The following is a 23217-nucleotide window of genomic DNA, read 5'->3' as shown; positions in this document are numbered from 1 at the left end:
AGAATGCTTCATTAATGAGAATTATTTTCCATCCTTTTAAGTAACAAAAAAAGACTCTAGCCTTTTGATTACACATTATCAAGTACATATATAGTGACACACAACTATTAATCTGAACACTGTTAAATACAAAATAAAACATACTTTCAAATATGCAACCAGAAATCATACTGGCCTGAAGTTTTAGTGAAGTGCTTAGAAAAGTTTATTTTGTGCTTAGAATATTTTTCTAAGGCATCACAAATTACACAACCAAACTCTTCAATGGTAGAGAATATTTAATATTCTAAAGGAGAGACCCTTAAAGAAAACTGTGGTACATTATGATACTGTAAGTCTAATGGAGTCACGCAGCAACAAAACCTAAAAAAAGGGGGACATTACAGAAACTGTCTATTACATAACAGTCAGGTCATTCATTCTAAGTATGTATGGTTTTTCCCCTGCTGGTGGCTAATACAGTCTTTCACTGCACCCCTCCTCTTGCTATAACATGAAACTATATGTTCTAACTCTTTAAGGAGTAAAAATACATTAAATGTTCCATCCTGCTGATTTCCACCTATGAAATACCACACAATATCAGGAACCAAGAAAGAACAGTAGAATACAAAGTTTGTTTATAAAACATCAAACATACAGACTATAAAATCAATTAAGAATTTTCTGCATATGATAGACACATTTAAAACATATAATAGAAGATGCTTTTTCCTGAGTAGAATGCAAACTTTATTTTATATCAAATTAAGCTCTGTGAATCTTAAAATTGTAAAATACCAAGGCTTTTCCATATCAAATAAAAATCAGGTTCGCCTTCACAACCGAAAAAAGAAAAAAGAAAAGTTCAAGTAGAGGTTCAACAAGAATGATGTAAAATCTGAAACGAGTGGTCAAAATTTTAAATTACCGATAGATAGCTCAATTTGATTGTTCTCTCAGTAAACTCCAGTTTGAAACAACAAAAAAAATACTGTTTACCAAAACATGAAGAACATTTCCAGAAAATTATCACTGAATTTGAAAATAAAAAATGTTACCCATGACAAATAAGAAAAAAAGGCAATCAGCCTTTATAGGAATGAAGAGACCAACATGGACTTATAAAAACTTACTATATCAGTAGCATATCCCGTATTATCATATGTAGAAAACTGTAATTAAAAGTAAGGTAGTTTTCGTTAGTTGCATAATCTAAAAATATGAGGAAATTTTGGACTATATCTCTAAAAAGACCACAGAGCTGTCATTGAAATACACATTTCTTGAGACAATGGGCAAAGTTCCCATTTATGGGAAATACGTTCTTTTTTTCACACAGTGAAACTGAGAAAAATTATATTTAATGAGAAATCTTTTTCTCTAAAGTTATCTTATCTTAAATACCCCAATGATGCAATACTTCAGAAATGTAATTTTTCAACTCAGATTTGAAACAGGTTATTATTAAACAAATATACACAAATCTTATTGCTTGGCACCACATTTTTCAAACATTAAAGAATTTTTCAAACCACCACGCTGTTCTTAAAATCATTTTTCAAACTTTTATACCCTGTGCTGTTATTTTTCTGAACACAGACTGTTCAATATAACAATAATCTAGACTGAATCCTGCAATATACAAGCAAGTCACGGTTTACCTCAAACTAAAAGAGATGACCAATCTTCTGTTTTTGCCAAAATCGTAACATTCAGGTATCTATGAAAATTAACTAGGATTTATCTGCAGCTAATGATGGACCCACAGAGCGTTGTCGTACGGCGTTCTGTGGAAAGTCTTTGTTTGTTCCTTCTTTGCTTTTGGCTTCCTCTTCTAAAACATCTTCATTGGCCTCTTGTTCCTCCTCCACTCTTTTCAAAGGTTGAGAAGATTCTGGTAATAATTTTTCTTAAAGACAAAGATCAGAAATGGGATTTTGTTGATGTGTTAGATTTGTTTTAGAATAAAATCAAGGTACAGTAATGATTTTGACTTATATGCCCATAAACTGCTTTGGCATTTATTTATCATGTCAATTTTGAAAAGGAAAAAGTTATTAAGAGTAAGACAAAAAAGAAAAACAGTGACTATTATAAAAATAAAAATTGACTTGGAAGATCCATTTGACTTACCAAATTCATTCTAATTACCCACCTATTTATAAACTGAACTGAAATTAATAAGTGAATCAGCATTAATGCCACGAATATGGAAATTATAAGAAAATATACTACATTAAATAGAACTATCTTATGTTAATTTGCTATTATTCTTTTGGTCAAGAAGTTATACTAAAACTTCAACATTGCTGGTGTTTCAGTTCCAAGGGGAACAAGAAATCAGAAATTTACAGTTGAAGATTATATTCCTACCTGTATTTTTCCTGGTCTCATAAATGTGCCTCCCCTTCCTCATCCCCATATATATGTAACTTTATTAAGGTAGAAAAAAATGTACAAATCTTAAATATACAGCTGAATAAATATTTAAATATGTACACACATACACACCCTTTCTATTTTTTATAGGGACAGTTGTTAGCTAACTTAATCATGTTACAGGAGACAGAATTGGGCCAAAGAGCTTTATTCTTTTCAGTGATCCCAGACTGTCTCTAAACCTAGGCCATCCAGGATTTGGGGATGGGGGTGAGCGGGTAATGAAGTAGAATAAACCATGAGAAGAAATTACCAGTAGTGCACAATCTACTGGTCTGCCTGGCATCCCTCCTTCTGTTGGGTTAATAACCTTGCCCTATGCCACATCCCATATGGTTTTGGTGAATACTATAGTTTATAGCAATGCTTCTCTAACAAGGGTTATTTTGGACCCCAAAGACACTTAGCAATGTCTGGAGATATTTTTGATTGTTACACCTGAGGGAACAGTGCTACTGGCAACTAGAGGGATGCTGCTGAACATCCAACAATGTACAAAAGACAGTCCATCGCAATTAAGAATTATCCAGCCAAAAATGTCAACAGTGTCAAGGTTAAGAAACCCTGGTTTACAGTACAGTGACTGTTCCAAAAAGTGAATCTTTTGCACAAGTGAAGTGCACCAGAATTTCTCCAAATGATAGGTGGGTATAGGAAGAAGATGGATTTCTTTCTTACTCTAGGATTATAAGGTATGGCTTTCTATAACCATCTTAGGCTACATACTGATTAGAAAGAGTCAAACTAATAATGGAACAAGTAAAGGTATGAAGAACTGAGCAATTCAGAAACAGAGCATCTTAACAACATCACTTGAGGATCTAGTAATTCTGCCTTCAAACTTCCTTGCTACATGAACCAATCAATTCCTATTTTGCTTAAAGGTAGACTGAGTTGGGTTAGCAACTCAAAATCTAAGCCAAACACACATAATGGAAAACAACTCAAATCATGTGGCCTGCTATAGAAGGTACAATATCACATTAAAGTTTGGATTAATATCTATCAGTTCTGTAACTAAAGGAAAATAAATTACATAATCATATGCATAGTGAATAATTACTGAGTACTTATGTGTCACCAGGATAACATGAGTATTACATACCTATCTTAAAAGTGTCACAATGAAAAACAAATAAAATAAATTTTCTTAAAGGTGTCACAATGATCCAATGGGGCAAGGACAATTATTTCCACAGTATATTCCATAGAAGGGAGTTTATTAATTATGTATGGTCAACACCAAAAGAAAGTTTTTTCATGGGCCAGGATCTATAGATTTTTCTATTGATAACCACTTCCTCTATGACAGTGGTGGTTCTCAAAGAGTGGTTCTCAGACCAGCAACATCAACTCCAGCTGGGAATTAGTCAGAAATGCAAATTCTCAGACCCACCACAGAACTTCTGAATCCAAAACCCACGGTGGGGATCAGCAATGTCTCAGCAAGTTCTCCAGGTAGGTGTGACAGACTTTCGAGTTTGCTCTAAGTGGTAAGACAACTCATACTCCAATACCCATGCCCTCAGAGTAATCATTCATGCAGACTCCTAAAGTAAACTGTTGGCAGAAGACTTTTACAGAGACGAAGAGAGTCTGGCAACAATGGCAACAATGATTCAGTACACACATTGCTTGACTCAGTGTGAACTCTGGAACATTTACGGGATCCAAGGCCAGGTGCACACTAATCATCCTACAGATTTTCTGACAGCTGTAGGACTTACGAGAGAGTGAAGACAGAGAATAGGTAATAAGAAAACCAGAGGCTGGCTGGTTAGCTCAGTTGTGGCAGGATGCTGATATCACCGAGGTCCAGGGTTCAATCCCTATACCAACTAGCCGCCAAACAAAAAAAAAACACCAAACATAATATAGATATTTTTATATACTTATCTTTAATATTTACTAAATCAAATCTTATATTCTATTCACAACTTAAAAGCTGGTGCATGAATATTTTACATTCATTTCACTTCAAAAACCCTAAACTAACAATAAATTTGTCTTTTAAGTAATCTGTGCTTACATTTTTTCCCCTACAGGTGAGTGGCCATTGGTGGCCAATACAACTATCTAGGATATGAAAACTGATTTCATTTCAGGAGTTTTGACTTCAGTAAATTCTAACTCAAGAAAGACAGCGTAACACAAGAAATATCAGGTCACGAATCTGATTTAGATCTACACGTAGCTCTATCATTTCTGTGTGGCCTTGGGGAAATACTTCATCCCTGTGAACCTTAGTTCCCTCAAGTATAAAATGGGACAGTATTGCCAATGCAGTCTACTACATGGTTCCTGAAAATCAAATGGGATAACAGAAAGTGCAAGTCTTTTATGAACTGCAAATACGAGGGGTTCCATTAGTAGTACAATTCCCAAGATTAAAAACAAATGATTGCTAAGTAATTATATTACAAGAGCCAGCCATAAATGCTTCTAATTATATAAACCCATTTTGCAGTACAGTTCGGTGTCAATGCCAATCCTAAATCAGCTACAGGAATTCCTTTTCCCAATATCCAACCAGAAAAAATCTTAGAATTGACTGGCATATAAATAATCTTCAAATGTGGTCACTATTTCTAATCAAAGACTTTGAGTAGAATATATTCAACTTTTAAAAATTTTGACTCGGGCTGGCCCGTGGCTCAGTCGGGAGAGTGAGGTGCTGATAACACCAAGGCCATGGGTTCGGATCCTACATAGGGATGGCCGGAGCTCACTGGTTGAGCGTGGTGCTGACAGCACCAAGTCAAGGGTTAAGATCCCCTTACCGGTCATCTTTTAAAAAAAAAAATTTGACTCACGTACAGTCAAATTTTCAAATAAATTGATATCAGATCAATGACACTAAATATCTACAAGCTATATGCAATGTTAAAATTCTCCATACTGTAAGAGTCAAGAAAACAATGTTCCAAAACCCTCTGGGATGCCATCCTCTCATGGGATATGTGTCTCCTCCCCATTCCCTTATGCCACAGCTGACACAGACCACCACTCCACATCTAGGAATCTAAGCTGCAAGGGCAACCTCTTAAATGTGTGATTGTCGATCTAACAGCCTGGGCCAGAGCACACGGAAAGGGGAGAAGTCCTGTACAGAAAGTGAAAGCTCAACAGAGATCACACACCCTGTGGTACGTGATCCACCAGCCCAGCAGAGTACAAGCTGACCAGAAAGGTGGATCCCCGGAGAAGCCCAAGACCCGAGGCAACCACACACACAAGACACTAGAGGCCAACTGAGCAGTCACGGCGGGAGCCATACCAAATTGGCAACCACAGCAACATCCTAGTTAGTCATTAGTCTTAAACCGGTGGACTGTGAAACCCCCTGCCACAATGAATAAACACCAAAAAAAAGACACCAGAAATACAAAAAATCAAGAAAGTACACCACCAAAAGTTAATAAATCTCATACTCTAGATCCTATAGAACAAGAAGCCCTTGAAATAACTGACAAGGAATTTCGAGTGATAATTCTAAGGAAACTGAATGAGATACAAGAAAACTCAGCTAGACATCATGATGAAATGAGGAAAAGTATACAGGATCTGAAAGAGGAAATATACAAGGAAATCAATGTCCTGAAAAAAAATGTAGCAGAACTTGCTGAACTGAAGAAGTTATTCAGCGAAATAAAAAACACAACGGAGAGTTTAACCAGCAGGCTTGTCGAAGTTGAAGAGAGAACCTCTGAACTTGAAGATGGGCTGTTTGAAATAACACAAGCAGACAAAAAGAAAGAAAAAAGAATCAAGGACATGGAAGAAAATCTGAGAGAGATATCAGACAACCTCAAGCGCTCAAATATCCGAGTCATGGGTATTCCAGAAGGGGAGGAAAATGGAGATTCCATTGAAAACATATTCAAAAAAATAGTGGCAGAAAACTTCCCAGGTATAGGAAAAATCACAGATCTTCAGATCCAGGAAGCTCAACGATCTCCAAACGTATTCAACCCAAAAAGGCCTTCTCCAAGACATGTCATAGTCAAATTGGCAAAACTCAGAGACAAAGAGAGAATCTTAAAAGCTGCAAGAGAGAAGCGTCAAATCACCTATAAGGGAGCCCCAATCAGGTTAACATCAGACTTTTCATCACAAACCCTAAAAGCTAGAAAGGAATGGGATGATATTTTCAAAATACTAAAAGACAAAGATTGCCAGCCAAGAATACTCTACCCTGCAAGGCTATCCTTCCGAAATGAGGGGCAAATAGTATATTTCTCAGACAAACAAAAACTGCGGGAGTTCACTACCACAAGACCACCCTTACAAGAAATCCTCAAGGGAGTACTGGGTTTGGTTCCTGAAAAATAACTACCACTGCCATAAAAACCTAAGAAAAATCTAAACCCGCTAGTACAATAAAAATGGCATTCATGAAGAGAAAACAAGCTAACAAAAACACTATCTACAACCTAAGGAACCAACAAACAAAGAAACCAAACAGTAAATCAGAAAGCAAGGAACAAAAGACACCTAAGACAACCAAACAACCAATAAAATGCTAGGAATAAATCAACACCTTTCAATAACAACTCTTAATGTTAAAGGCTTAAATTCCCCAATTAAAAGACACAGACTGGCTGACTGGATCAAAAAGCAGGACCCAACTATATGCTGCCTACAAGAGACCCACCTCACCCATAAAGATTCACACAGACTAAGAGTGAAAGGATGGAAAAAGATTTACCATGCAAACAGAAAAGAAAAACGAGCTGGAGTGGCTATTCTTATATCTGACAAAATAGACTTTAAACTAAAAACCATAAAAAGAGACAATGAGGGACACTACTTAATGATAAAAGGACTGATCCATCAAGAAGACATAACAATCATAAATATGTACGCACCCAATGTTGGAGCAGCCAGATTTATAAAACAAACTCTATTAGACCTAAAGAAGGAAATAGACACTAATACCATAATAGCAGGGGACCTGAACACTCCACTGTCAATATTAGACAGATCATCTAGGCAAAGAATCAGTAGAGAAACACAAGATCTAAACAAGACTCTAGACCAATTGGAATTGGCAGATATCTACAGAACATTCCACCCAACAACCTCAGAATATTCATTCTTCTCATCAGCACATGGATCATTCTCCAGGATAGATCACATATTAGGTCACAAATCAAGTCTCAGTAAATTCAAAAAAATTGGAATTATCCCATGTATCTTCTCAGACCACAATGGATTAAAACTAGAAATTAATAACAAACAAAACTCTGGAAACTATACAAACACATGGAAATTAAACAGCATTCTACTTAATGACATATGGGTCCAAGAAGAAATCAAGCAGGAAATCAAAAAGTTTATTGAAACTAATGAAAACAATGATACATCATACCAAAACCTGTGGGATACTGCAAAAGCAGTATTGAGGGGAAAATTTATTGCATTAAACGCTCACTTCAGAAGAATAGAAAGATGGCAAGTGAACAACCTAACACTTCACCTTAAAGAACTAGAAAAACAAGAACAATCCAATCCTAAAGTTAGCAGACGGAAAGAAATCATTAAGATCAGAGCAGAACTGAATGAAATTGAAAACCAAAAAACAATTCAAAAGATCAACGAATCAAAAAGTTGGTTTTTTGAAAAGATAAATAAAATTGACAAACCATTAGCATGGCTAACAAAAAAAAGAAGAGAGAAGACTCAAATAACAAAAATTAGAAATGAAAAAGGCGATATTACAACTGATTCATCTGAAATACAAGGAATCATTCGAGACTACTATAAACAACTGTACGCCAACAAATTTGAAAATCTGGAGGAAATGGATAAATTTCTGGACACACACAAGCTCCCAAAACTGAACCGTGAAGACGTAGAAAATTTGAACAGACCAATAACAATAAAGGAGATTGAAGCTGTTATCAGAAGGCTCCCAACAAAGAAAAGCCCAGGACCAGATGGATTCACAGCAGAATTTTACCAAACATTCAAAGAGGAATTGACACCGATTCTTTACAAACTATTCCAAAAGATTGAAACGGACGCAAATCTCCCAAACTCATTCTATGAAGCAAACATCATCCTGATACCAAAACCAGGTAAAGATATAACCAAAAAAGAAAACTACAGGCCGATATCCTTGATGAATATAGATGCAAAAATCCTCACTAAAATACTAGCAAACAGAATACAGCAACACATACGAAAAATTATTCATCACGATCAAGTGGGATTCATCCCAGGGATGCAAGGTTGGTTCAACATACGCAAATCAATAAATGTGATACACCATATTAATAAACTCAAACACAAGGACCATATGATCATCTCTATAGATGCTGAAAAAGCATTTGATAAAGTTCAGCACTCATTCATGACAAAGACCCTCAATAAGTTAGGTATAGAGGGAAAGTATCTCAACATAATTAAAGCCATATATGACAAACCCACTGCCAATATCATCCTGAATGGGGAAAAGCTGAAAGCTTTTCCTTTAAGAACAGGCACTAGACAAGGATGCCCACTCTCACCACTCCTATTCAACATAGTGTTGGAAGTACTAGCCAGAGCAATCAGAGAAGAGAAGGAAATAAAGGGCATCCAGATTGGAAAAGATGAAGTCAAACTGTCCCTGTTTGCAGATGACATGATCCTATATATCGAACAGCCTAAAACCTCTACAAAAAAACTGTTGGAATTGATAAATGATTTCAGCACAGTAGCAGGATACAAAATCAACACACAAAAATCAGTAGCATTTATTTTCTCCAATAGTGAACATGCAGAAGGAGAAATCAAGAAAGCCTGCCCATTTACAATAGCCACCAAAAAAATAAAATACTTAGGAATTGAGTTAACCAAGGAGGTGAAAAATCTCTATAATGAGAACTACAAACCACTGCTGAGAGAAATTAGAGAGGATACAAGAAGATGGAAAGATATTCCATGCTCTTGGATTGGAAGAATCAACATAGTGAAAATGTCCATACTACCCAAAGTGATATACAAATTCAATGCAATCCCCATCAAAATTCCAAAGACATTTTTCTCAGAAATGGAAAAAACTATTCAGACATTTATATGGAACAATAAAAGACCACGAATAGCCAAAGCAATGCTCAGCAAAAAAAATAAAGCTGGAGGCATAACACTACCTGACTTTAAGCTATACTACAAAGCTATAATAACCAAAACAGTATGGTACTGGCATAAAAACAGACACACTGACCAATGGAATAGAATAGAGAATCCAGAAATCAACCCACACACTTACTGCCATCTGATCTTTGACAAAGGCACCAAACCTATTCACTGGGGAAGGGACTGCCTCTTCAGCAAGTGGTGCTGGGATAACTGGATATCGATATGCAGGAGAATGAAACTAGATCCATACCTCTCACCGTATACTAAAATCAACTCAAAATGGATTAAGGATTTAAATATACACCCTGAGACAATAAAACTTCTTAAAGAAAACATAGGGGAAACACTTCAGGAAATAGGACTGGGCACAGAATTCATGAATACGACCCCAAAAGCACGGGCAACCAAAGGAAAAATAAACAAATGGGATTATATCAAACTAAAAAGCTTCTGCACAGCAAAAGAAACAATTAAAAGAGTTAAAAGACAACCAACAGAGTGGGAGAAAATATTTGCAAAATATACATCTGACAAAGGATTAATATCCAGAATATATAAGGAACTCAAACAACTTTACAAGAAGAAAACAAGCAACCCAATTAAAAAATGGGCAAAAGAGCTAAGTAGGCATTTCTCTAAGGAAGATATACAAATGGCCAATAGACATATGAAAAAATGCTCAACATCACTCAGCATCCGGGAAATGCAAATCAAAACCACATTGAGATACCATCTAACCCCAGTTAGGATGGCTAAAATCCAAAAGACTATGAACGATAAATGCTGGCGAGGCTGCGGAGAAAAAGGAACTCTCATACATTGTTGGTGGGACTGCAAAATGGTGCAGCCTCTATGGAAAATGGTATGGAGGTTCCTTAAACAATTGCAAATAGATCTACCATACGACCCAGCCATCCCACTGTTGGGAATATACCCAGAGGAATGGAAATCATCAAGTCGAAGGTATACCTGTTCCCCAATGTTCATCGCAGCACTCTTTACAATAGCCAAGAGTTGGAACCAGCCCAAATGCCCATCATCAGATGAGTGGATACGGAAAATGTGGTACATCTACACAATGGAATACTACTCAGCTATAAAAACGAATGAAATACTGCCATTTGCAACAACATGGATGGACCTTGAGAGAATTATATTAAGTGAAACAAGTCAGGCACAGAAAGAGAAATACCACATGTTCTCACTTATTGGAGGGAGCTAAAAATTAATATATAAATTCACACACACACATACACACATACACACACAAACCGGGGGGCGGGGAGGAAGAAGATATAACAACCACAATTATTTGAAGTTGATACAACAAACAAACAGAAAGGACATTGTTGGGGGGGAGGGGGGGAGGGGGGAGGGAGGGAGGTTTTGGTGATGGGGAGCATTAATCAGCTACAATGTATATCGACAACATAAAATTAAAAAAAAAATAAATAAATAAATAAATAAATAAATTAAATGTGTGATTGTGTTTACAGAAATGAATGGCATTATACTGAATATAAAATAAACATTTAATATACTTACTTGAAGGACATGGCTGTGGTCTGCGCCTTTTTGAAGGGCAAAGGCAATCTGCCACAAATATCATACACTGAAAAAATAAACATTTTAAGAAATCTGAATATATAACATATGATACAGCTAGTGCAACTATATTAAATAACATTTAAAAATATTCTTCTGCCTAGTACTCTGAAAATAAAGTACTTACAAGTCCTAAGAACAGTCCTGAAAGTAGAGTTGCTAAAGCAAAAACTGTATATGATCCCCAAACCGGTAATCCAAGGTCTTCAGTAAAATAGCTATGGTAAGTCTAAAATAAAAAGAAAAAAAAAATTAAAAATCTGTTTGTTTTATAAAGAGAGTGAGTGTTAAAAATGTTTAAGATAGAAATAATAATTTAGTCCATACCCTGATCCACATAGATAGCTGAAAGAGTGCTGACATACTACTCATCCTAAAAGAGATGATTGAAAAACTGAGTAAGATACACAGCTTTGTCTATATCTATATATATACTCTATAATTTCCCCAACACAACAGATTTTATTGCTAGTCATAATCTAAACTAGTGATACACCACTGCTTTCAAGCCTGTAATATGGCTTGTTCATGAAAAGTAAGTTTCTGTAACAATCACAATAACACGCTGAACTTTCAGAAGGAGAGAACAGAACTGTGGTTACTAGAGGTGGGAAAGGGAGGGGGGGGTCAGTGAGGAATTGGTTAATGGACGTGAAGAATGATTACATATTATAATAATAAATATGTTAATTATCCTGATTTGATCATCGCATATTATAAACAAGTATTGATAGCCAACTCTGCATCCCACAAATATGTATTATCAATTGTTTCAATAAAAAAAAATTTTTAAGTAACACTTTCTTAATTGTTACCACCATGTGGTATCCTCATAAATAAAATACTTAATTTTTTTCCCTATTCTCCTACTGCCTTGACATTAACCTGTCATCTTTCATCTGATGATTTCTCCAATATACTAAATAACAGGTTACAAGCTCTTATGAAGCCAGTTCAAAATGGCAACTCTTATTCGCTCTTAAGATCCTCCAAAGAATAAGCAAAGAAGGGAGCCTGCAGGAAGAATGGGGAACAGTTGTTGAGCTGATTCTTCTCCCTTAAGAATTATCCCTCTTTTTTATCAAAATTAATATTTACAATAGCATTAGTTTGATACCTTTTAATGATATAAAAAATAATTACATAGGAAATAAATGCTAAGTCATCATATAAGTAAAAGTAATTATTTTTACACTAGTAAATGCAGGCAGTTTAGGTGGGCAGTTTAAATAAAAAGCATGCTTCAAAAATAAGGGTTTGTGGGTTCCCAACTTTTCCCTCTAACAAGAAGTGTGACTGGTGTTACCAAGGGCTTTTTCACACAGAAGCCAAAGCTACTGTAGGAAGGCCTTATCCAATTGCCAATCGCTGAGGTGGATGAACTTGCTGAGCTGACACTGGGAGTGCCCTCTATTCAGTCTACCAATAAAAAAGGTACAAACTACTGCCCTGACGATTCAACAGAGACTTACAAGCAACCAACTTCTTCTATGGAACAAGGATAAGATTCATTTATGAGATGAGATTTTAAAGAACAATAATCAATTACACTTTCAGTTCAATAAAGAAAAGTACTTTAATCATGTTGCTTCTGTTGTTTAAAAGCCAAGTGGGAATGGGAACAAGGAACTGAAACATAAGCACTGCAGAGCCTAACTATAGTCTGCATTAATTAAAATATAACAGGAATACTAGGTTCCATAATTGGGTTGGGCATTCAGTGGATGAGTTCTGACAGCTAAAGGATAATTCAGAGGCTTTCTCAGGAAAAGAAGCATGTAAGGGAAACATGCTAAAGACAAACTTCTACTTCAAAATACTGCTTAAGGCTGGCTGGTTAGCTCAGTTGGTTAGAGAACCACCTTATAACATCAAGGTCAAGAGTTTGGATCCCCCTACCAGCCAGCCACCAGAAAAAATAAAAATTAAAAAAAAAAAAAAAAAATCCTCTTAAAAAACCAAACAAACAAAAAACCCCAAAATACTACTTAAGGACTGATCTTTCTCCTACTCCCAGAATCCAGAGCATTTTTCTCTTTCATGTTTGGTGTCTCAGCTCCCCATCTTCCAAGGACAAGTGAAGTGAAGTGAAAGGAAGATAGCTTAGCCATACTGGGATGAGTCCATGGTGACTTCAGCAAAACTAGCTATTCCCAGAAGTTTCTCAAATGACCAGTGAATTATACAATATATATATGTATCAAAATATCAGATTGTACTCCATAAGTATGTATAATTATAATTTGTAAGTTTAAAAAAAAAAATGACCAGTGAGTTCTTGTACCCCAACAAGGTAGCAGGAAGCATGCTTGCCATTTCCAATCTTACCACTCCATAGCAAACTGCTGTGGAGAAATGTATCCACTCTCTATCTATAAAGCTCAGTGTTTAGTCACGTCATTAGGGTCATTGTTCATCCACACTACCCATACAAGAAGTTATCAAACAGGTGGAAAAACCAACCAAACATATTTCAATCACTTTACATCAAGAACTGAAGTCTTTAGGTAGGCAGGTAACTGAGCTTTTTCAGTCAAATTACTATGCCAAAGCAATAGCTTTACTGATTACACTGTTCACACTCTTAGAAAGATTATTTAGTTTTTGATGATACAAATGACCATATCTACAAAGCTAAAATATTCCTAAAAAGGCATTCAACTCTTTTTTGGGGCAGCTGGTCGATACAGGGATCCGACCCCTTGACCTTGGTGTTATAACACCGCACACTAACCAACTGAGAAACCAGCCAGTCCCAGCATTCGACTTAAAATGACTCCTTCCAGCTTAATATGCATGAAAGTACTTCGACTTAGAAGATAAGGTCAAACTGAAAATATCAAACACATAAGTCTGAATATACCATAAGAGCCCAAGGAACAAACTGAGTATGAATGCTTTATTTACATGAAATATAATGATATGTCCCAATTAATTCTGAAATAGATAAGAGAAAAACCCCTGATACTTACAGAATAGAACCTGGACCAAACCATGATGAAACAGGTTCAATACTCTTCCACTCTTTTTCACTCACAAAGTTTATGAAGTCCTTCTTAATCCTTGGACCCTGATAGCGCCTAAATTCACCATCTTTACAACTAAAGAAAATCAGAATTAAATATTAACTAGCCTGAGAAACAAATTTTGTACTTGTTTTGCTATTTCTTCATCTCATTTTATAGTCAATCCTGTAACAATGCACAAGTAGCAAATTATACTAATTACCTACTCATGACATCCTAGCCCGAAATATAACTAAACAATAAAGTTACATTTTTAAACAATCATAAGCCTTAAGACTTAAGGCTTGTTACTCTTCCATATTAATAAAAGAATGAAACAACAGTAGGTAGATAAACTCAGAAAATCACTTTTAAGCTTCATACTCCTATTAAAGGAATTACTGCATGAAAAACTGTTAGAAGACTGCCTGATACATATTAAGTATTACATATTGCTAAATTATAAGTTAAAAATTTAAGGTATTTTTCTGGTACTTTCAGTATAATTATACCATGCCAGCCATCATGCTTTACATCACCAGAGGCATCTGGTACAATGCTTCCCTTCCTCCCATTTCAGTGATTCTTCTTTATTTCTGCCTCCTCCTTCCTATTCCCAATGTACGAAGTTCTGTCACAGGGTCATAAATGTTCTCCCAGTCCTTCAGTGCAAAAACTCAATCTCCCTATAACCTACAGTAGGGTTAGGGGATCCTTTATCCATCTGTAGCTAAGACTACAAGGTAGTCCCCACTCAAAAATACAAAGTTTTGTGGAGAAGGTGACATATGAGCTATTCTTTGATGGACAGGTAGGATTCCAACAGGCAGAAATCGGGGGGTAAAAGGGCAGGAAGTTCAGGAAATGTTGAGAAGTGAAAAGGAAAGGGGAAACTGATTATAGCCAGTTAAGGGACATGTGGGGAAAAGGGAGGTGAGTGAAAAGGGAGGGGGAAAAGCACTTATGGAGACAGAGGATAGAAATTTTAAATAGATACGAAGGGGACAGGAATGAATTTTTTTAAAATAAAGAAAAAGAACAAAGAAAAGCAAGATATATACACACACAAAGAACTGCCAACTTGTTTTCTTAACTTTAAATGAGAGAAGTACCTCCTGGTATTTATTTAGCCCACAAGCTAGGTGACATTAAGGTACAGGGTATGTATACATACACATATTTGAGATTTCCTACCCCAAGTTCAGAAGATAAGGCCAAACTTACAGACTTGATACTGAAAACTATATAATCATTCATTTTGATTTAACACTCAACATTATCACCCACTACCCTACCCAAGGTGGTGCAACAGCACTTCCTTAGCTACACTTTGAACACACCATCTTCCTGTTAATGACTGTTTGAGATTGTCCTCAGAATGGAATGCTTACCTTACATTCTTGAAAATACTACCTCTAAGATTTCGTTTTAACCTCATATTCTCTAGGAACCACACCAGCTAATCGTAACAAATTTCTCCTTTATCTAACTTCCTACAGAACTCACCACTACTCTGATCACACCCTTTCACATGAATATCACCTTCCAAAACAATTACAAATCTTTGAAAACAGGGACAATTTCATACTTCATTCATCTATGTAAAGGCATATACTATAACACTATGAGCAAAACAAGCCCTCTAAACACTTGCTGAATAGAATGAGATTACCTCAGCTCTTCAAACATGACTCAAGCCAGAAGCTTACTATTCTGATTACACTATGATGCATCCTTCTCCATAACCAAGAATCTTCAAATACTTACTGATAAATAGTAGGAAGAGCAGTTATGATAAACCGTCCACTCAGTCCTACAAATGATACAAGAACACACAACGGGTTTTATTTGGGCCAATCACTGACTACTTAAATGCGAAATTTTGAATGACTTAAATACTGGTAGGAAACAATGTGAAATTATACCTAAAATAGCTGAGCTTTATAATAAACATTGAAAAAACATGAATTATGTGCTGAAAGAAACTTTGAAAACACTACGGTATATTATCTCATTTAAAAAGTATGCAAAGTTATATATTGAAGACATTTGTGAATATACATAAACACTTGATCAATTATACCACCGTGTGATGAAGACTACTAGTGATGAGTCATGGGACAGCACAATATAATAGGGTCTCAGAAAGATTTAAAAATCAAATGAAGTTGCACTTGACATTCAAGAAGCAAGCAGTTTACGGTGTTGCTAAAAATGGAAAATACTATGAATCTCTCATAAGACAGGTAATAACAATAGTAGCTAACATTTATCATTAACCATGTGTCAAGCATTGAAATTAGTGGGAAATAACCTCTCTGTGCCTCAGTTTTCTTATCTGTAAAATGGGGATATTACCTATTTCACAAGGTTGTGCAAGGATTAGAAAATAAATGCAAAACACTTGGAAAAGTTCTGTACCATTTGGTAAGTGCTCAATAAATATTACCTATTATTACCATTTGTATAGGGCAGCCAGGAATCCAGGTTTATCATCACCACCAAAAACATTTAAGATGAAGTTAGTCTGATAAAGGAGCATCCTTAAGGGCAGGGCCTGCCACTTGTCTAGCAGACCAAGTCAGGAGCGTACCTGATACTAGTCATGAGAGCTTTGTAAAATGTGGAACACAGTTTCAGAGATTCAGACCTTCTCTTGTCAGACTGTGACCTTGACTCTACAAAGAAACTCAACCACATGCTTCTTATTCTGAAGCTTGGTGTGGTTGTAAATGATGACTTGGCCAATGTCCACCTGGACCAGTATTCTAAGATTACTCAAAGGCATCTTACATGCTAGTCTGGGGCCAGAATGCAGACAAAAAAGATTAGAGGCAGTTATGTGGGCAAGAATAGGGAGAGGATGATGTCTCCAAAGTCCCTTAGAGCAACACATACAAGGAATATGCTGCATACACAACCAGGGAACCTGCTTTTTGCAGCCACTGCACACTGAGCCCCATCAGGGAGGTGGGCAAATCAGCATAACTAGCTATAGACCATTATGTTTTCAAAACCTAATGAAGGTAGGGTTAAGACCATGCAATGTGGACAGTAGGTTAAACATTATCAGTCCAATCTGCAAAGAAACAAAACTAACCACAGACTTACAGTACCTGGCTGCTCTGTGACATCTACTTTTGCAACTTTAACCTCCAGATCTTCTCCCCATTCAGCAAAACTTTCCCATTCTGGTTGAAGATTTTGACAAGCAGGACACCACGGAGCGTAACTAAGAAATGTAGTTAAAAAAAAAAAAAAAAAAGTTAAGCACTCTAATATGACCATTCATCGTGGGATAAAAAATTTTTAAATGTATACTTTGTGAAGAATATTTTATACTGAAAACGCTGATTAACACATGGTTAATTTTATGCAGAAGAAAAAGTTTTAAGTGTGGGTCTAACGATCTGGAAATCAAGAACTATGAATTGATGATGTTAATAACAAAAGTAATTCTGAGAGTAAGATTTTTTTTAAATTTTATTTTATTTTTGTTTTTTATTTATGTATTTTTTTAATTTTTAATTTTTTAATTTTTATTGAATCAAAATTGATTATACATATTTTGGGGTTTCAATATTGAGATATGTTGATCAAATCAATATTACTAGCATATATATTGTTACAAATTGTAATTATTCTTTATGCCCCTTGTCCAATCCCTCCTCATCCCCCTTTCTCTCCCCCTTCCCCCTTCTAATCACCCTAGATTTCTTCTCTCCCTCTGAAAGAATAATGGTTACTCTGTTGATTTGCTGCCCAAACGATCTGTCCAATGCTGAGAGGTGTGATCAGGTCCCCCAATACTATCATAGAGCAGATGTCTCTTCCGTCACTATGAAATGGGCTCTGTAGAGACAGACATCCTCCTCCTTTATCTCTACTGGTGACTCTCCTTGTGTCAACTCACTCCAGTGGCTGGCGAACCATGTGCATGGTGGTTGTGGCATCTAGCCACCTTTGGGGTAGCCATGGTTAATGTGGTGGCTATGGTGGGCCACCCACATGAAGGAGATGTTTTTGGCCTGCTTCGTGGTGCTGGCAGTGTGCCTGGTTGTGGAGAGTGTCCGATCCCTGGTTCCATACCCCGGGTTGCTGAGTGGGTCCCAAGGCACTGGCACAGTGTACCTGGTTGTGGGAGGGGTCCAGTCCCCTTCTCCATGCCCCAGATCCCTGGGTGGGCTCTGAGGCACTGGCACTGAGTGCCTGGTTGTGGGAGGGTAGTATGGTCCCCTTCTCCATGTCTCGGGTCCACAGGCAGACCCAAGGCACTGGTGCAGTGTGCCTAGTGGTAGGAGGGGGATCCGGTCCCCTTCTCTATGCCCCAGGTCCCAGGGCAGGCCCAGAGGCACTGGTGCAGTATGCCTGGTTGTGGGAGGGGGGGGTCCAGTCACCTTCTCCATACCCCGGGTTCCTGAGTGGGCCCCAAGGCACTGGCATGGGGTGTCTGGTTGTGGGAGGAGGGTCCAGTCACCTTCTCCATGCCCTGGGTCCCAGGGAAGGCCCCGAGGCACTAGCATGGGGCGCCTGGCTGTGGGAGGGGGGTCCGGTGAGAGTAAGTTCTTGAGACACAATGGCTTTTTCACATGCAAAGCAGCTCATAAAAATCGTTTGACTTTTTCTATTAAAATGTGGCCACCAGAAAGTTCAAAGCCAAATTTGGAGTAATAATTTTAAACTGCAGAGTCATAAATACAAGGGGTTGGAAAAGTAGGAAGTACTCTGGGCTGTGGTGAATAATACAGCACATGCTCCATCTTAAGGCAGCAACCACTACTACCCAGCAACATTGCCACAAGGGACTGCTGGCACAGTGAGACAGATTATTTATATTTAAAAGAAGCTGGAGATCTGCATTTTTATGTAAAAATGTTACCTCAAAACTTAAGCCACTCACAAATACTAAGCAGGCCAAACAAAACTCTTTTGGCCAGCCCTACGTCAGCTTGTTTCCAAGACCTTGGGTTTACAAATTCTAAGGCCAAGCATATTAGCCAAGCATTTTAATTACTCCTCTGGTATTATCTTCCCAGGCAGGCCCTTATTCTTCCCCAGGATTTTATCTTTCCACTTTATTTTATAATTTGCCTCAGTTTTTTTATGGAGCCAGGAAGAATAAAGCCTATACCTGTTAAACACAGAAGTACAGTCCCTGTACTTCACATTTTCTTGCCTTGTTTTAGGAAAATCAAACTCCTAAATTAGGTATTGTAGAACAAGAAAAATTAGCTCTACATATAAAAGCCAAACTCCTTAACAATAAATTGTATTATAGCAAAAATATCTCTACAACAAAACATCTGGCCAGAAACGGATTTACTGAAGATAATTAACTTGGTTTTTTTTATTTAAAGATGACCAGTATGGGGATCTTAACCCTTGGCTTGGTGTTGTCAGCACCACGCTCAACCAGTGAGCTAACTGGCCATCGCTATACAGAATCTGAACCCGGGGCCTTGGTGCTATCAGCACCACACTCTCCCGAGTGAGCCACAGGCCAGCCCTGAAGATAATTAACTTGTAATTAAGAGCATATTATTATGACTATTAGATCCCTTCTTTTTTAGGTTCCTTTTGTTTCTCAGTTGCTTTTTAAAGATTTAATCTCAGAATCTTTAGCTAAGAAAAGAAAGAAAAAACACTACCCTATACTATAATTTCAGATAGATGTTCCATTTCGAATTTAGCTCACATTCAATGTTTTGTTAGTTTTGTTCCCCTAATACTTCTTCTGACTACGATACAAGTACTTACATAGTTTGATCAAATGAGTCAAAAAATATCTTTGAGTAATACTTAACTGTACTTTGCATTTAAATTCATAATCACTATTGCTTAAGATATTGCTTATAGTATTGAATATTTTAGGGGAACAGTCTAAAACAATGGCTGGCCTTTTAGCTCAGTTGGTTAGAGTGCAGCCTAATAACACTAAGGTCAAGGGTTCAGATACTCCTGCTGGCCAGCTGCCAAAAACAAATAAAATAAAATAAAACAAGTCACTCATGACAATGACTGAAAAACAAATGCTGTCACTGGTTTATATTTCCTCTCTCCCGCATCTTCAATAGTGCTGAAAATTCATTTCACTGAGTTGCAGATTATATAAGCATACTACAAACATTTTCCCCTATCTTACCCTCCATATAAATGTTCTAAGTTTGTATGTTTTTTCTTTTCTTTTTTTTTTTTTTTTAATGACTCAACAGTTACCGATTTGGCCTTCTGGGTTCTCCCTTGGAGATGTCCACTTTCACCTGCCTCCTTAACTGACAACCCAAGTTGCACCCACGATATAGAAAAACACTAACTAACCTGAATCTTGTCAAAGGGAGTGTTCTAACAACAATTATTGCATGCCTATTCTGGAGACCCAAAGAAAGCCAGAATAGCAATATCTGGAAGGTTAAAGTATTTAGGCATCTGTAAATCAGAGGAAACAATACCTAGCAAAGAAAATTTCTGGAGAATTATATATAATAATGTCTGTAAAGGTGCTTAGCAGTGTCCAATACACAGTTAACACTCAATAATGCTGCTTTTACTAACATTAGTAATACGACTAGTTTCAATTTACTAATTTAGCATCTAAAGCAAAGGCAGGTAGCTTACTTCCTATTGCTGCTGAGAGGACATTAAAACGTTATCGCCACACAAGGTACATGATTTTGTTGAAGCAAAAAATGATGACCTGGCCCTCTTAAGAGTATAACAAGCAAACTAATACATTAATTTTATCTTTTAATGCAATACCCCTTTCAAAGACCTGGGAGTCACAACCCAGGGCATTCTCTACATTGCAAAAACACACACAAAGAAGAAATGCGGAATGAAAAAGAAAGCAAAAAAGGAAAAAGAAAAAATAAAAAAGACTTAAAAATAACCTAACCTGAATTTACTCAGTATTTACAACAAAAAGGAAAGAAATGTACCTAATCCATTAAAAATTAAGAGTCCCAAATCCCAACACTATAAATGAACTATTTTTTAAAGATAGGCAAAAGGCGTGGAGAGATTTTGCTCCATATTCTCTTCCGTAAAGCTTGGTGAAAATAAGTCTATAAGTGTGTTTGTGAAGGGTCATCCTGAACTAAATAACTGTATAAAAACTAGTCAGAACCCACCCCTCCACCCGCCGCGCGCCCGCCCGACTCTCACCCTCAAAGACATGAATGAAGAGAGAATCCTAAGGGGCACCCAATCCTTGAAGGCGAACCACGGCCCTAGAAACAAAACTAGGGTGCACACTTCAGAGGAAACTTAATACTCCTGGGTAAGAAACGAGGAGCGAGTGGGACCAAGCCGGCTGCAGAGCCCAAGAGGAGTTTGGTGATCAGCAAAAGTCGGGGGCGCCCGCTCCGCGACTCGGGGGAACCTGCGGACCGCATGAGGAACGTGAATCGGACGCCCAAACTCGGATGCAGGACTCTGGTCGACCCGGAGAACGAGGGGCCCCGGCACAACCGCCCGCACTCACAATTCTATCATCCACTCTCCTTCCAGCAACTCTCTCCAGTTCTCATCCGTGATGACGCGCACGTCGCTCCGCCGCCCGTGGGTGCAGGAAGCCCCCCAAAGCAACAGCACCAGGACTGCCAGGGGACCCACAAGACTCCGGGAGGGAACCATATCGGCCGCTCCTCCAACCCACAGCACGCACGGCAGCCCCACCTCCCCTCAGCAGCTCCCACTTCCGCCTTCGCAGGTCGCTCAGCTCATGCGTACAACGGCGCAGCGGAGCGCGCGTAACGAGAGGACTCTCAATGCGCATGACAGGGTCCCAGGTCCCAGTGGGTTGTGGAGTAGGGAACGGGGAGCTCGCCTCTCTATAGTGCGCATGACAGAAAAGCGGCCTCTTCCCACCGCCCGGGGTGCCCCAGCGCATTGTGGGGAGGAAAGGAGTGTAAGGGGGCGTGGTGTAGAAAGTGGGGCGGGGCGTTAGGGAAGAATAGTTTGAAAAATAAGCGCCGGGACGTTGTCACCAAATGGTTAGCAAGTATACTTACCGAAGTCAGTTGGTTAAGTTTATACTAAAGCAATTTCCCATTTATTGCCCATCAAGAGTGTTCATTTGTTTCCTTTGAAAAATTTTGTAGTGAGGCTAATGAATGTTTATAGGAATCAGAATACTGGTTTACTTCTAAGGGATTATACAATGGGGAGATTCAGAGAGAACTCCTTATGGAGTACCCTTTATATTCTATATCTTGATATAAAAAGTGGTTACACGGACGTACACATGTAAAAAACCATCGAGCTGTGAGTTTTAAATGCACTTTATGCACTTTCGAATATATGTTATTCCTCAATTTTTTAAAAAATGCAGTAGGTACAGTGATCCTAGATCAGAACTTCAAAATGGTATGAGAAACATAGGCTTCTAACATACGTATTTCACATTTTTTCCCCAAACATTTGTAAATACAAATGCAAGCCAAAATGTGCACTGCCCCATCAGTCAAGAAAATGCCGTACTAGTTTAGCCTTTACACTTCCTCACCTCACCTGTCCTAAACTCACTCCAGTTGGCCGACTTCCCCACTGAATGGGCCTGCACTGAACACTCTTTCTTTAAAGGACACCAGTGATCTGCATGATAAAACCAACTGTTTCTTCTCTAGCTTGACTCTCAGCAGCATTCTACAATCTCCACAGGCTCCTTAAAATACTTCTTGCCTTCTGGGTCGCTCACGTGATTTTCTCCTTCCTTACCAGCTGCTGCGTCTCAAACTTCTTAACTGGTCCTTCTGTTCATTGGCATCCCCCAGTATGCTGCACTAGGCCCCTCTTTCTCTTAATATCAACACATTTCTCCAAATAACTTCATCCTGGCTTTAAAGACCATCACTATGCATGTCATTCCAGCTCTGATACTTCTGGGAACTATGAACATATGAGGGTATTTCAAAATGATCGTGGAAAAATAGGATTAAAAGATAATACAAATCCTTCCATGAACATTTTGAAGACCTCTCGCATATGTTCAACTCCTTGCTGGACATCTCTTAGCTATCTAATAGGCAGCTTAAATATCACATGGCCAAAGAATAGAATTCTT

General features: G+C 37.7%; 1 protein-coding gene and 1 non-coding gene across 2 annotated transcripts; both read right to left on the bottom strand.

Annotated features, from left to right (window-relative positions):
* Positions 1–1046: 1046 nt before the first annotated feature.
* TMX1 (thioredoxin related transmembrane protein 1) lies at positions 1047–21840 on the bottom strand. The gene is made up of 8 exons (XM_063091436.1): positions 21637–21840; positions 17273–17388; positions 15924–15969; positions 14124–14252; positions 11479–11524; positions 11279–11380; positions 11092–11158; positions 1047–1891 (listed from the first exon to the last, which is right to left on the bottom strand). The coding sequence occupies exons 1-8, from the start codon at positions 21786–21788 to the stop codon at positions 1716–1718; spliced, it is 834 nt and encodes a 277-aa protein (XP_062947506.1). The 5' UTR covers positions 21789–21840; the 3' UTR covers positions 1047–1715.
* Positions 17021–17154, bottom strand: LOC134374354 (small nucleolar RNA SNORA70). The gene has a single exon (XR_010023212.1). It is a non-coding gene; the product is annotated as a small nucleolar RNA SNORA70 (small nucleolar RNA).
* Positions 21841–23217: the final 1377 nt, after the last annotated feature.

This window comes from Cynocephalus volans, chromosome 3, assembly GCF_027409185.1.
Source record: "Cynocephalus volans isolate mCynVol1 chromosome 3, mCynVol1.pri, whole genome shotgun sequence".
Lineage (NCBI taxonomy): Eukaryota > Metazoa > Chordata > Mammalia > Dermoptera > Cynocephalidae > Cynocephalus > Cynocephalus volans.
This window is presented reverse-complemented; position numbering and strand designations above follow the sequence as displayed.

Excerpts from the sequence above, each read along its gene's own strand:
- TMX1 (XM_063091436.1), bottom strand. The coding sequence starts at position 21,788 with ATGGTTCCCTCCCGGAGTCTTGTGGGTCCCCTGGCAGTCCTGGTGCTG. Across the intron at positions 14,253-15,923 it reads GCTCTTCCTACTATTTATCA|TTGTAAAGATGGTGAATTTA; the intron begins GTAAGTATTTGA and ends GATTTTCTTTAG. Across the intron at positions 11,381-11,478 it reads AGCTATCTATGTGGATCAGG|ACTTACCATAGCTATTTTAC; the intron begins GTATGGACTAAA and ends TTTTTATTTTAG.